Genomic DNA, 14,205 nt, shown 5'->3' on the forward strand with positions numbered 1-14,205 from the left:
GCGATGCTCCAATTATCATTCGTGTCGGTATCGAAACGCTTTTTCCTAGTTGTAACTCTAGTACGAAGACGATGAAGAGGTATTGAGGGATAATTAGTATTGGTTTCGACTTAAGATTATTACTAGTGTATATCTAACTACTAACCTTATATCTAAAGTCAATAGCTACCGAGGAATACCCATTATCAGTACTATGTGCATTGCTCTTAGAGTGGCTAGTGAAATAACCTAAGTGGTTAACCTAGCACTTGATAAGGGATAAGAATATTTCTAAATAAGGGCATTGATATAACAGTGAACTTAGTTTCTAAGTGTATCTAGATGAATGCCTATAATATGCAATGCCCGTACGCACACCAAAAATTTTGTTTTTCAAAAGTTTAAGTTGAAAATTGTTTTGAACATAATTCTACTATAACCGTTTCAAGCCTCGCATTAAGTTTCCTTAATTAAGCATAGTTGGCCAGGCTATACTTAGTTAAAGTCCAATAATGCGTACTCGAATTAGTTATACTAGTAGTATGTTCGGTATTTTAAAAACATTTTGAAATTTTTTTTGGCTATAGTTGTGGTTCTCCAAAGGAAAACTAAAACAAGTAAATAAGTATTTAGTAACAAAAGTTCGTTGTTATAATGAGATACAAAGTTTATTGCTATAATAAGAAACAAAGTTGATTGCTATAATTGATAAACGAGTTTATTGCCATAATAAATAACAAGTTTGTATGTGTATGAGCAAACAATGAGTTCTCAACCAAACCTATGACTGAAGCCCTATCAAGATCTATGCTTATCGTTCCATAGATTAATATGGTATCATGCACTCCAGCAATAGGGCGAGTGAGGAGTTGTCAATTCCTAATAGCGCTATCCATAATGACCATTGGCTCAAAGAGTTAATGGTTAGAGATAAGGGAAGGGCCTTAATACGATAAGTTCTCATGTTCCGTGTTGCATAGACATACATAGAGAGATATAGCAATAAAATAGCAATCATGTTTGATACAAATCAATTTAAATACAACATTCAAATAATAGTTTTTCGGGACATGCTTTTCCACCCCAAAACATAAAAACTGAAAATAGGGGAGTGCGTGAATACTCACAATATGCAAAATATAGTAATCGAGTTTATACGAGTCAACTAAATATAACGAACATAAATAGTTTAGGACATGCTTTTCCACCCCAAAACATAAAAACCGAAAATAGGGGAGTGCGTGAATACTCACAATATGCAAAATATAGCAACCAAGTTTATACGAGTCAAATAAATACAATGAGCATATTATGATGATGAACATCAAACAATATTCCAAAAACCCTAAAGAGCCCAAAATCCAAATTTATAAATCTTAAAGCTTAAAAACTTTATAAAATTTGGCTATAAACTTCCAAATATCAAATTTTATTAATCAAATTATGGATTATACCAATGAAATAGAAATATAAATTATCATGCATTAATCATAATTAATTAGTTAAAAACAAGATTTTTAAATAAATCAAAAAATTGCTTAAAGAATCACTTTTATAAAAATTAGATTTTTATAAAAAATATTGGAGGGAATTTTATAAAATTTGAGATACAATGATCAAAAATAGTTTAGGACTTTAAACTGTCATATCTCACTCATTTCTTAACCAAAATTCGGGATTCTTTTTCTGAAATATAATATTTTGAGTTAGCTTTCAAACCCATCTGACCTCACTGGAAAATTCAAATATTTCGATTTTTAGCAATTTTTACAAAACTGTTGCTCAATCAGCACCTTTTTGTGAATACTAGTTTTGTATTGCATGTTCAAAGGACTTATTCATCACTAAAAGTCATTCAAAAATTATTTTGAACTCTTAATATCATGTATTAATAGGTACAAAAAGATCTTGATTCAAAAGTCTTTGTAACATGTTGCAAAAATTGTCATAGTAACATCAATAATCTTTACATAAATCACAAGAACCAAGTTTTCTCTATAATTTATTGAGCCTTTAGGCATGGTTTTCAACATCAAAAATAAGAAAACAATTTTTCATTGTTATTAAATTGTATAAAGATGCATTCTGGAAATATTCAGCTCAATATATATTTTCTTTATTTTTATATGAAAATAATAAGAAAATAGAGTGTTAAATCATATAAAATACTTACTAGTCCAGTATGCTAATAATAACTAAAACTTTCGGAAAGCATACCAAACAGCAACAAAAATTGATGAAATTTAGTGAGGGGTCATTATCCATCATAAGGGTCATCCATGAATTTGTTCCGGATTTATTGACCTCTGGAAGTATTTTATGTGATTTATGCCCTTGGTTTCTAGCAATAATTTAAATAAATCAAAGAAATAATAAAAGCTTTTGGTATTTTACAGATTATCACATGCATGTGAGGGCTTTCAAAAGGAAAAATGTTCAAAATTTAATCAGAAGGGAAATAGGGGTATTGAACCCAAACAAGATAAGAAATGTTGCATTCAATGGTGCATGAGATGTAAATGTGGCTGAAGTTCATGAATTTATGAAGCACATTCTGTGGGGTTTTAAGCCACGAAATTTCAACCATCATTCACTGGATATGTTAAGTTTCTAAAGTATTTTTCCCCAGATTTATGGTTGGGTTTAAGGCCATTGATCATGCAAGGCAAAAATGGTGATCATAGAAAAAGAGCTGTTTGCGCAACCATTTTGTAAAAATTGCCAAAAATCGGATATTTAATATTTTACAGTGAGACCAGTTGGGTTTGAAAGTTAACTCATGGAACTATCCAATACAAAAAGAATATCATGATTTGGTTAAGTAATGACCGAGATATGGTCGTTCAAAGCTGAATAAAGTAATCTGGCAGATTGCATGTTTGCTTTGAGTGCATCCTTAGGACATTTTGACAAGAACATCATGCATGCCTTTGATAAGGTCCGATTTCTAGCACATGCATGGAGTGAATGAGCATCCAAGATGTACTAGAAATGGTTTAAATGCTTTTGATCATGCAAGAACACAAAAGAAATGGAGAAGAAGATGTAATACTTGTTTTTGAAGTCACATGAACATATGTGCATCATTTTCACTCCTTGCATGGGTTTGATCCCGGATTTTCACCATTTCAAACACATGCATTGTGTTATGGTGAGAATCTACAAACCACAAGGGAAAAATAGAGATTTCTAGCCATGGAAAGGCATAGAATCCGAAAAGAAGAGAAAACTAAGAAGAAGAGGAAGTAGAATCATGAAACTATGGGAGAAGATGTTGTTGTTTACCTTGGTTTTGATCTTGAGGGAAGTAAGAACACTTCAAGGTCTTCAAAATCTCGAAATTTGGCAGAGGAATGAGAGAAATTTCGTGGGTTAGAGAGAGAGAGGAAGAGAGTTTGTGGGTTAGGAGGGTGGAGTGTGAGAGAGTGAAGAGAGAAGAGGTAGAGTGAGAAACATGAGAACTTATCGTACTAAGGCCCTTCCCTTATCTCTAACCATTAACTCTTTGAGCCAATGGTCATTATGGATAGCGCTATTAGGAATTGACAACTCCTCACTCGCCCTATTGCTGGAGTGCATGATACCATATTCATCTATGGAACGATAAGCATAGATCTTGATAGGGCTTCAGTCATAGGTTTGGTTGAGACTCATTGTTTGCTCATACACATACAAACTCGTTTCTCGTTATAGCAATAAACTTGTTATTTATTATGACAATAAACTCGTTTATCAGTTATAGCAATCGACTTTGTTTCTCATTATAGCAATGAACTTTGTTTCTCATTACAACAACGAACTTTTATTACTGAAAACTTATATACATGTTTTAGCAACGAAATTGATTGCTCATTATAGCAATGAAACTTGTTTACTCATTTTTAGCAACGAACTTTATTTCCATGAGGATATGAACGTTGCATCTCATTTGGGCAACGTAACTTTATTTAACTTTATTTCTCACGATGGCAACAAACTTTGTTTATACAAACTTATTTACTCATTTTTGCAATATATTTTTAGACTCCTAGCACTTAATTTTTTTATTTCTTTTTCTAATTTAATTTAACTACTTTATTTTAATACACGAACATTTTTTGTGCACAAATATTAAATATATTTGATTTTTTTAAGCCACAAACATTTTGCGATCCAAATCCTCCCCTATTAAATACCCCTTTTTCTGTAGGGTTAATGTCATTATTGAATTCTTTTAAAATTATATCAAAGCCTAAATAAAAGTTATAGAATTCTTTTAAAATTATATGAAAGCCTAAATAAATAACATATTATATTATGATTGATAGTAATTGCATTATATACTAACAAAGACGTTTTAATGTGTATATACTCTTTTACATACTACAAAAAACAATAACGGGTAACTTTTATCAATAAAGTAAATATGGATGTTATCATTGATACAGTAAAATCATTGACTTCTTTTGTCACATATACCTATTTACACTCAACCATAACCATCTTGATATGCATAGAGAGACAAGTAATATTCTAAGAGATTTAGAGAGAGAAAGAAGAAAAATATTGATATTGCTGTTGTGGAGAGGAGATCGGAGAGGGAGAGTGGTAGTTGGCGGCGAGAGGAGCGAACACCGGAGAAAATATAGCGAGGCGGAGAAGTGACAGTCCGATGACGGAGACGCAGTGGTTCAACGATTGGCAACAGAGACAGGTGGGGGAGATGCAGTTGGGTGGTGGCAACGACGTTATTCCAGCTTCGATTTGAATCTTTATTGTTAATATTGAGTTAAGACTTTTGTACATTTGATAAGATTTTTGATTTTGTTTTGGAGAACATCAAACGCAAACTCAGATCAAAAGCAAAACAAAACCAACCCGATTTCCGTTTCGTCTTCTTCCAACCAATCACAATGCGTTGTTGTTTCTTTCTCTTCTCGGCAAAATTTAGACGAGTACAGGTAGCGACCCCCTAACAAGTGCTAGGGGGTGGTGTTTCAAGCTGGCTAGCGAGGCCGGTAGCGACCTCCACTCCACTCAGCCTAAGTCCTGTTTGAACTTCAACCTTGTACTTTACTTTTGCATTTGAGCCTACACCTGAAATGTTTGTTCCAACGATAATAATATATGTCAAATTCATGGCTATTTTTGAAAGTTACCAATTCATGTCTAAATCTTGGAAAACACTTATACCGATGGCACTTTATATCAAGAAAAATCAAGTAATCGAACAGGGGAAATCCCTTGTAGTTCCCGCCAAACAAAACGACGTCATATACGTTCGAGATCCATTTGCCTGCAAAAAAAAAAAAAAAAAAAAAAAAAAAAAAAAAAAAAAAAACGCATATTGAAAGCGAACCTCTGTCTCATTGCGATCAACTGAACGAAGAAATCGAAGTTTATTTCTCCAAGATTCTCATCTAAATGACACAAAATCGGGATTCGGATCATTGCATAGGATATCCATTGTACCTAAAATCGCCATGGAAACATCTCCTCCCGCATCAAAATTCCGATTTAGAGATCACGGTGATGATATGGAGAACGGAGAATCTGTCGTCGATGATACAAGTTCTGAACCGTCTTCAGTCACCAGCGATGAAGACTCCGACATCGAGTCTGATGAGCTTGCATCAATGACCGCCAAGGTAGACACCGGACTTATATATCTAATATGATCGGCCTAAATTACTTTGTATCTCTGGAACATTATATAGTAACTATCCCGGATTTTAAAATTTGGATTTGGAAACAAATGGGGGCATTGACTTCGAACATTCAAACTGATTTTGGTCAAATGCTAAAGAACTTGCTGAATGTCGTTTCTATATATAGATTCCGAAAATCTGGCCGTGTTCTTGTGTTGCCATGGTGATGAGTTTTTCATTGTTTTAGGGGATCAATCATCTATGTTTAGAACTCATTGAGCTGAGGCAAGCATCAGAAGTTGATTTCCAAGATAATATAATCTCCAATTACTTATCCTTCATCAGGTGAACTTCAATATCTTTTACTAATACGAGTTTCCCTGATGAAAGCAGGATTTGATATTGGTCATCATGTTTACAGGGTTTTTAGAGAAACAAAAGGTATAAACAATGAAGTAATGCAATTGAAGTATCATCTGATGTCCCAAAAACAGCTTGTTCAGAATCTGATGGATGGTGCTTATCTAAAGGCTGTATCAGATGATCCAATGGACACAGTCGTTGAGGAACACCCACTTGATGATCAAAACCCTACTACTTTTTTCAAGACTTGTGCTGATGAGGTATTAGAAACCCTAGACAACCTTCTGTTCGAGCATAGATTAGAAGAAGCATTGGGGATTTTCGAGATAGAAGATGGAAATTCTCCAAAAGTGAAGTTACAAGAGGATGTTTCACCAGATGTATGGATGTGCTATAAATCTGACATGGCTGAAAGGAGGGTAAAGCTTGCAGATAAGCTAACACTGGTGGCTGACAACACAAGAATCTCTGCTGCAGAACTGCAAAAATCATTAGTTGGACTTTCCAGCCTTGGTTTTGATCATCTAGCAACTCGTTTACTTTTCAAATATTACCATACTCGCATTGCTTCTGGTGTAAATAATCTGCAGTCCTCAGCAAGATTTCTACCTGGGATTCACATTCATGATCTAGCAAAATACATATTTTCCATGATGTATCAAGCAGCAAGGAGTTTTGTTATGTTACATGGAGAAACTTCAACTTATGATTCAGAACTTATGAAATGGGCATGCGAGGAAACAGAAGCTTTTGCTTCTTGCTTCAATACACATGTTAGATTGATTTCACAGACTGGTGACGGGTTGTCAATGGTGGTCAACTCTTTACATTCTGCCATGTCATATTGCTCTGTGTTAGAAAGCCAAAAGTTAGTGTTACAACCGTGTTTGATCGAACACATTCTTCCTTGTATACAAGGTTTTTTGAAGACTCGTTTTGATCATTTCAAGAAAGTCATCAGCATCTTCACATCTAATGATGTTTGGGTTATGGGAAGATATCTTGTATCAGGAATGTTGACAGAAGACGCCTCTTCATTGGCTGAATATTGCTTACTCACCAACAGTGGCAGAAAGTTCATGTCACTGCTACAGGTAATGCCCAAATTCCAAATCTAGATAGTTCATATCAGACCTGGTCAAATTTTCTTACTTGCGTTTTATAATTTCAGACAGCTATTGAAGATGCTTCATCTTTGGTTTCTATTTTGGGAAGTTCAATTCTTGAAGAGCTCATGAACCTGTTTACAGAGTATGCTTTCCTCCTTCAAACAGCCCTCACCCATGAAACAAACCATGTTGTAGAAGGTGCACCAAGAATCCAAAAGGCGGAATCACTGTCACAAAAAGTTTCAATATTTGCCAATTTATCAACACTCGAGCAATTCTTCTTCATTGTGATCAGAAACTTATTCAAGAACGCAAATGATTTAAAGATTGTAATTGAAAGTCACATGGAATCAGTTGCAGGCACTTTCAGTAGACTGAGAACTGAATTCTGCAAGCAATTTATACATGACATAATGTCTAATGAAGCTTCTTGCATTAGGGAGCATAGTGATATCAAGTTGTTGCAGGATCTAATGCCTTCTCTTCCTTATCAGGTAACCATTAACAATTTCCTTACACCGATTTTTTATCTGAAGTTTGAATTGATAGTGGTTTGTGAAATGAGCAGATACTGTTTCTGGAACTAAGGAAAGTAGAAGAACTTGCTGAAGAGAATGTGGTTGAATTTGATTGGTTGGTGATGTTACTGAAAGAGCTCATTGAAACTATATTTGATTGGATTTCCAGAAACCATGAAATCTGGATGACTAACAAGGAGGATACAACTGTTGATCAATCTGATAGATTAACTCAGGTAAAAGATTCTGTTTCAGCTTACAAGTGTGTCTTTAAACATGATTTAATTAACTTTTGTTTTGACAACAGTTTGCGGTTGACATGCAATTTGTGGTTGAAATCGCAAGGCGTGGAGGATACTTAACCACAAATATGATGAATTCTTCAAAAGATGTTGTATTAGAGATGGAATCAGCCATGGTTTCTGGTGGATTTGATATAAACAGGTGCATAATTCTCATTCACATTGGTATTAGAAACAGACATTGAAATATGGTATATTGTTGTGTAGATACGTGGTTGATTATGAAAAGGTAGCCAAGTCTGCCATGGAAGCTATCAAAGAGCTTGAAGCAGTTGAAGAAGAAAAATGGAAGTCGGATGAAGGGAGTGAAGAACACCAATCATATTTTTCAAGCGACTCGATTGAAGATGATGATAATGATGATGACAATGAAATGTTTAAAGAAGTTTACTTGGAACCTCAACCAACAGAGATGTCAGATGATGTTTGTGTTGAAGAGGAGGAGGGTGTTGGCGTTGTGAATGTGGAGATAAAAGAGGTTGTTAGTTTAACAACTTCTGATGAGTTGTTGCAGCTCAGGAAGATAAGAAGGGTTAGCAAAGTGGTTCTTCAAAACCAAGAATGAAGACTCCAATTTAGCAAGAACACACAAGTTTAGTAGTATTAATATTAACATATAAGTATAATCATATATGTTCAAAGGAAAAACAACAATGTGCGACATTAAAACTCTACTCCAAATGTAAGGAATTTGTCTAAGATATGAATTTTATTTTTTTGCTATAAAATGAGTATTTTGTATGTGTTTAAAAGTATTTTTCAGTCGAAAGTTTCAAGAGGTCACTTGTGTAACTTTGAGATCCCCTCGGAACACGAGGACCTTCAACAACCAGTCATTAAGCGTATTTCGCATGTATCGATTACATGTGTGAAGATATGGGGTAGCTTATGAACCCAATATATAGATTTGAAGTCGTATATACCGCCTCTTTTCACTAGAGGTGTGAATTAAATTGATTGATAATGTCGTGAACTTAATTGGAAGTCAGGAAATAGAACTACTTTATATTTACCGAGCCTAGTATGATCCAAACATCATAAACCATAAATATGTTCTAACATGTCTTATACTTGTATTATTCTTGTCAAGTTTAAATTTTTCTTCAACATTAACAAACTTTGTAGCATTATGTAACAAGTTCGGTATATTTTGAAGCCAAACTCAATCATTGTATATGTTATTCTCGTAAAAACATTAATCCTGCCATTTTACACAAAAAACAAATTGTTCATTTTCATTTCTCATACCTATTACAAACTTTCAATTACAATGGCAATCAACTAATTAGTATAATGTCATCATATGATTAATCTTAATCGACACCAAATAACCAAAACACTAAAACTGATAATAAAAAAACACACACAAAAATATCATAAACCTAATTGAGACACCATATACTATAGTTGTTTGCTTCAATTGGTTTTTGAACAATGGGTTCGCTTCAATTGGTTTTTGAACAATGGGTTCACCGAGATGTTGCTTTTCACTTATCTCATTTAACAGTTTGTGCATTTCAAAAGATTTCTCCTTGTACCAACTCTTTGGTAGCATTTCATCAAATCATTCAAAACATCCAAATATCTATCCATATTTGAAAACTTTGAGAAACCAAATAAACACTGGGGTCTTTTTAACCAAGAAACTAAAAACTTAGTTTGAATACCAAAGCAACATCTACGTAGAGGCTGGGGTTGATTTCCATGTCTACACACATAAATATAGATAAATAGACATCTCTTTTGTCATTGTAAGGGAGTGGTGTCACATTCGATGTAGAGTCACCTGTGAGAGAGAGAGAGAGAGAGACTTGCCATGCCGTGGAGCTCACCCACAAGCCTAAATAATGTTACTCCACAAAACTATTTATATAAATAGAAAATAAATTATGGCAGTGAAATATCCAACTTCTATAGAACAATGATTATTGATTACTAAGACGATATATATATTTGATAAATAGAATCATAGAACCATTAGTGTCAAAAGCCAACAGCTAACACATGCACAAAGAAACTGAGCACGTCCATTACTTCATTCATCCACATCCACTAGAGAAAGAGAAAGAGAGAATATTTCTGATCTGAAATGAAACATAAATATGACTAGCGGCTATTTTCACGACGCCTGACATATCTGGTTCGATCATTGTATCTGGGCCTGTCTTGCACTCTTTGTGGAACTGGTTCCACCCTCCTTTGCCTTTCAGGTGATCTCTGGACAATCTCTCCATTCACATACAGCTCAGCTGTCAAACATCATCCATTAATTTAATTAACTTCAATATCAAAACCCCAATTCACTTATATTATTATTAGCATACCTCCATAATCTTTGTTTTCAGCATCCACATATGAATCTGGTAGCACAAAAAGCACACCAGGCAGTCCTGTACAACATAGCTAAAAGCTGTGACTAACTTGTCCCTTCAAAAACTAATGGAATAGATAAAAATGCAGACAAACCTTCAAGCTTGTTTGATGTCTCTTCATCAATCTCGCACCCAAATCCAAAGTACCTCTCACAAGAAACGTTATATATCTTCTTCTTTGCTTCTTCCTCACTAGAAGAATTAACAAATTCGCAAACGCAAAGAAAGGTTATTCATCAAATTCTTACACACATAAACTCAAATCCGATCATTATTTTCCAAAACCAAACAGTTTGGTGCCTAAAAGATGGATTTTTTTCTTAGATGCCTTTTACGTCCATCAGGGGTTGTGGGATCTAATAACCTTCGTCTTAAGAAAAAATGCCTCAAAGACAACGACGATCACTAAAAACAAAAAGTGAAATTTGGCGTAAATTAGGGTTTTATGACGTACCTTCCTAGAACTTTAGATAGGGTTTCAACATAGCAGTCGATCATCTGCTGCTTGGTGGCGCCTTCACCGCCGGGCTTATCCATCACGATTAACCAATGCTCGTAATCACATCCGGGGAACAGCGGCGCCATCTCCGTCGGTGGTCGATCACTGAAGTTCGAACCGGAGTTCAGAGGAGAATAAGCACCTCCGGCGCGGGTTACACGGCACCGGATAGTGTTCAGACGAACCGCGCCCGGTGCGAACACTCGGAGGGAGTGTGAAAGAGAAACGGTCGACCGGACGGGTCGAGAAAATCCGGGTAGGGGCGAAGCTCTACCTATGGAAGATGAAGACGAAAATAGACGCTTGGACATGACAAGGAATGAAGAAGATGATCGGAAGGTTAGGAGTGACCGGCCAATGGCCGCTGTCGTTGTCGCCGCCATGACTACGGATACGGTGGTTTGGACGAGTGCAGTGATTGTAGAAGGGTTTATGGATAGAGGGGGCCAGGGGTGTTGGATATATAATATATTCACATATTCAATTATTGGGCTAAGATGAAAAGCAATAAGACCCAATCGATTTCAAATTAGCCCAATCAACTCTATTTGTATTTAAATTATTTTCCATATATATATATATATATATATATATATATATATATATATATATATTGCTTAGGAAATATGTGGCTGTCATGTACCTAAGCTTATATATATAACCCTCCCAAAAATGTAGTTTTGATCCATTTATATCCAAACTAATCATGATATCTCTTTTACTATTCTTCCTTAATCATGTGACTTACTAAATCGATCAAAATTATGTTTTTTTTTCATGGTGTCTAAAAACTTAAAGCATTAAAAGTCGTGACCATTTAATCTACCATACTAAATTCTAAATGAAAACTAATAGAATAAAAGATAAAATGAACATATTATAACTTAATCAAGTTTTTCACAAAATCATTTGATAAAGTCTTTCAATTGAAAGACAAAACACTTGAGTTATATTTGTTAAAAAAATATTGGTTTTTTATTTTCTCTATAAACTTCAATAATTATTTGCAACAAAGAAATATATATAATTGATCTTTTTCATTCCATAATTGAACTTAATTCAATGGTATTCTATTAAAACAAAACTAAGAGAAAATGAAATTGGATTTGTTTTGTTTAAAACTACTTCGTTTAAAAAGTTCTATACCTAAGCTTAGGTACATAAAGGCTGCGATTTTTTGATAAAAAAATTCAAAAAAAAGTTTTGTAATGTCTAGGTATTTTTTTTATGCATTTTTATGATTTTTAGGGTTTTTTTAGGGTTTTTTTGTTTTCAAAATAACCCTTCCCTATATATATATATATATATATATATATATATATATATATATATATATATATATATATATATATATATATATATATATAGACACACACACACATTACAGCCCCACCTAAGCTTAGGTATTAAACCTCTAAAATATGTCGTTTTAACTTAGTAAATATGTCGGTTTGGTTTTCACTTGGTAATATATCATCATCGATAACATTTCTTTCCCCCATTACCATTTTATCATTTCTGTTTTATTTCCTCTATTATCGTTTATTATTTTAATCCCAGTGAACATTATTTTTTTTCACTGTCACGAAAGTCGAAGATAATCAATATTTTTGCTTCCTTATCAAAACTATTGCGTCGATCTTGAATCTACATCTTCAAGTGTTAATCGTGAATCTATTAACCGCAATAAATATATATATATATATATATATATATATATATATATATATATATAAAAGACTAAAACGCTACCTCTAAAATTTATAATCGTATGTACTCAACTATCAACTGTGTAAAACATGGATGGGGTTGGGTTTGGTTTGGTTTGGTTAAAAAGAAAATTTCCAAATGAAATGTTCAAAAGGAGTTTGTGGATAGAGATTTGTCGATGTTGATATGAATGAAATAAATTTGATTGCAATATATTTATTGTAATTTCATATTTGATTTGTAGGGATATTTTCTTTAGAACAATTGATATGAATGAAATAAATTTGCTTGCAATATATTTATTGTAAATTTATATTTGATTTGTAGGTGTATTTTCTTTAGAACGATATAAATCTTAGTAATCATCTAAATATTCTTTTTAATAATAGTAATAATGAAAACAACACTTATTGGTAAATTAACTTGTAATACTAAATTAATGTTAATAACTAATTAACAATGATCTTAAATAGGTTAATTTCACCTAAATTGGATACCAAACGATTATAATTCGATCAATTCATTTCTCAATTCATTTCTCGGCCGAAAAAGTTTGGTTATCTGGTGATTTATTAAAGGTAGTATAAGCATATTTTTAATTAATTAGAGGAAAACTGATTGTTTTTTAACGTCTGCATGTTTTTAAAATAGACTGAGATTTAGATATACCGGTTTTTTTAAACATAAAAAATATTACAACAAACTAATTTTTTTCATCAACTATAACTTGAGAGACTAAATAAAGTATACAACTAATTCACAAATATAGTTTGGGGTGAGCACAAACCGAGTTGATAAAAAAATCCGATAAAAACGGAACAAACCGAAAATAATAACTGAAACTGATACAAAATTCGACGATGTGATGATTCGAAGGGCTAAAATTATGTTGGGATTCGATAATCAAAAAATTAAATGAACTTAGTTATTAATGTGGTATAAATTATGATAGCTGAAAAATAAACTTCATTAAGATTTTTGATATTATATATATGAACTACTTAATCGATAATATTGTTTCTATCCTAAATAACATTATAAAGTATTCAAAATTATAAAGTATGCATATTAATTCATCATTCCAAACTAAACATTTCAATATAACTCTATGTTTTTTCTGACCAGTATATCAATTTAATCTAACTATAATTTTTTTAACCATTATGCAATTTAATCTAATTCTATGTTTTTTCTAGCCATAATATCCATTTACAACTTTTACATCTCTCAATTCCTTTTTTTTCCATTATCAATTCCATAAAACTCTATACATACATCCACAGTGATATTTAATTATTGATTATCAATTATGAAGCGAAACAATAAATCATGAGTAGAGTATTGTTGGAGAATCATAAATAAAACGTTACAGAGTATTGTTAAGAATTATTGTAACAATACACTAAAAAAGTAGTACAAGGTAAGCATGATCAATTCACACTAACACATGGCTAATGGTTATGCCACTTTGCACAAGGCATGACTTGGTCGTTTAAAGGGGGTTTGTTTGTAAAATATTTTATTGAAAGATAAAAATGACATTGTACTAAAAATATAATTCATAAAATGAAGAAATTCTGACTCTATGTTATACTAGTTTGGTATTCCAATTCAATTGTGAATCGACATAACTCAACTCTATCTAAGTTGGTACTTCAAAGCATTAACAATATCTAATATTTCCCATTTATTAGATTGTTCAATTCAAAATAAACTCTTTGAGGTA

The 14,205-nt window shown here is 32.9% G+C and overlaps 2 protein-coding genes across 2 annotated transcripts; one reads left to right on the plus strand and one right to left on the minus strand.

Annotated features, from left to right (window-relative positions):
- Positions 1-5,305: 5,305 nt before the first annotated feature.
- Positions 5,306-8,579, plus strand: LOC145133365 (exocyst complex component EXO84A-like). Its single transcript, XM_079068310.1, has 7 exons — positions 5,306-5,606; positions 5,854-5,951; positions 6,028-7,063; positions 7,141-7,572; positions 7,647-7,832; positions 7,904-8,040; positions 8,106-8,579. Exons 1-7 carry the CDS (start codon positions 5,442-5,444, stop codon positions 8,461-8,463), a joined length of 2,412 nt encoding a protein of 803 aa, XP_078924436.1. The 5' UTR covers positions 5,306-5,441; the 3' UTR covers positions 8,464-8,579.
- Positions 8,580-9,823: 1,244 nt separating this feature from the next.
- On the minus strand, positions 9,824-11,208 carry LOC145134072 (multiple organellar RNA editing factor 2, chloroplastic-like). Its single transcript, XM_079068994.1, has 4 exons — positions 10,725-11,208; positions 10,365-10,462; positions 10,223-10,288; positions 9,824-10,147 (listed from the first exon to the last, which is right to left on the minus strand). Exons 1-4 carry the CDS (start codon positions 11,150-11,152, stop codon positions 10,005-10,007), a joined length of 735 nt encoding a protein of 244 aa, XP_078925120.1. The 5' UTR covers positions 11,153-11,208; the 3' UTR covers positions 9,824-10,004.
- Positions 11,209-14,205: the final 2,997 nt, after the last annotated feature.

The sequence above is a fragment of the Lactuca virosa genome, chromosome 8, assembly GCF_052849685.1.
Source record: "Lactuca virosa cultivar CGN04683 chromosome 8, Lactuca_virosa_CGN04683_v6, whole genome shotgun sequence".
Taxonomy (NCBI): Eukaryota; Viridiplantae; Streptophyta; class Magnoliopsida; order Asterales; family Asteraceae; genus Lactuca; species Lactuca virosa.

Excerpts from the sequence above, each read along its gene's own strand:
- LOC145133365 (XM_079068310.1), top strand. The coding sequence starts at position 5,442 with ATGGAAACATCTCCTCCCGCATCAAAATTCCGATTTAGAGATCACGGT. Across the intron at positions 7,573-7,646 it reads TGCCTTCTCTTCCTTATCAG|ATACTGTTTCTGGAACTAAG; the intron begins GTAACCATTAAC and ends TGAAATGAGCAG. Across the intron at positions 7,833-7,903 it reads AATCTGATAGATTAACTCAG|TTTGCGGTTGACATGCAATT; the intron begins GTAAAAGATTCT and ends TTTTGACAACAG.
- LOC145134072 (XM_079068994.1), bottom strand. The coding sequence starts at position 11,152 with ATGGCGGCGACAACGACAGCGGCCATTGGCCGGTCACTCCTAACCTTC. Across the intron at positions 10,463-10,724 it reads CTATCTAAAGTTCTAGGAAG|TGAGGAAGAAGCAAAGAAGA; the intron begins GTACGTCATAAA and ends TAATTCTTCTAG. Across the intron at positions 10,289-10,364 it reads GACATCAAACAAGCTTGAAG|GACTGCCTGGTGTGCTTTTT; the intron begins GTTTGTCTGCAT and ends TATGTTGTACAG.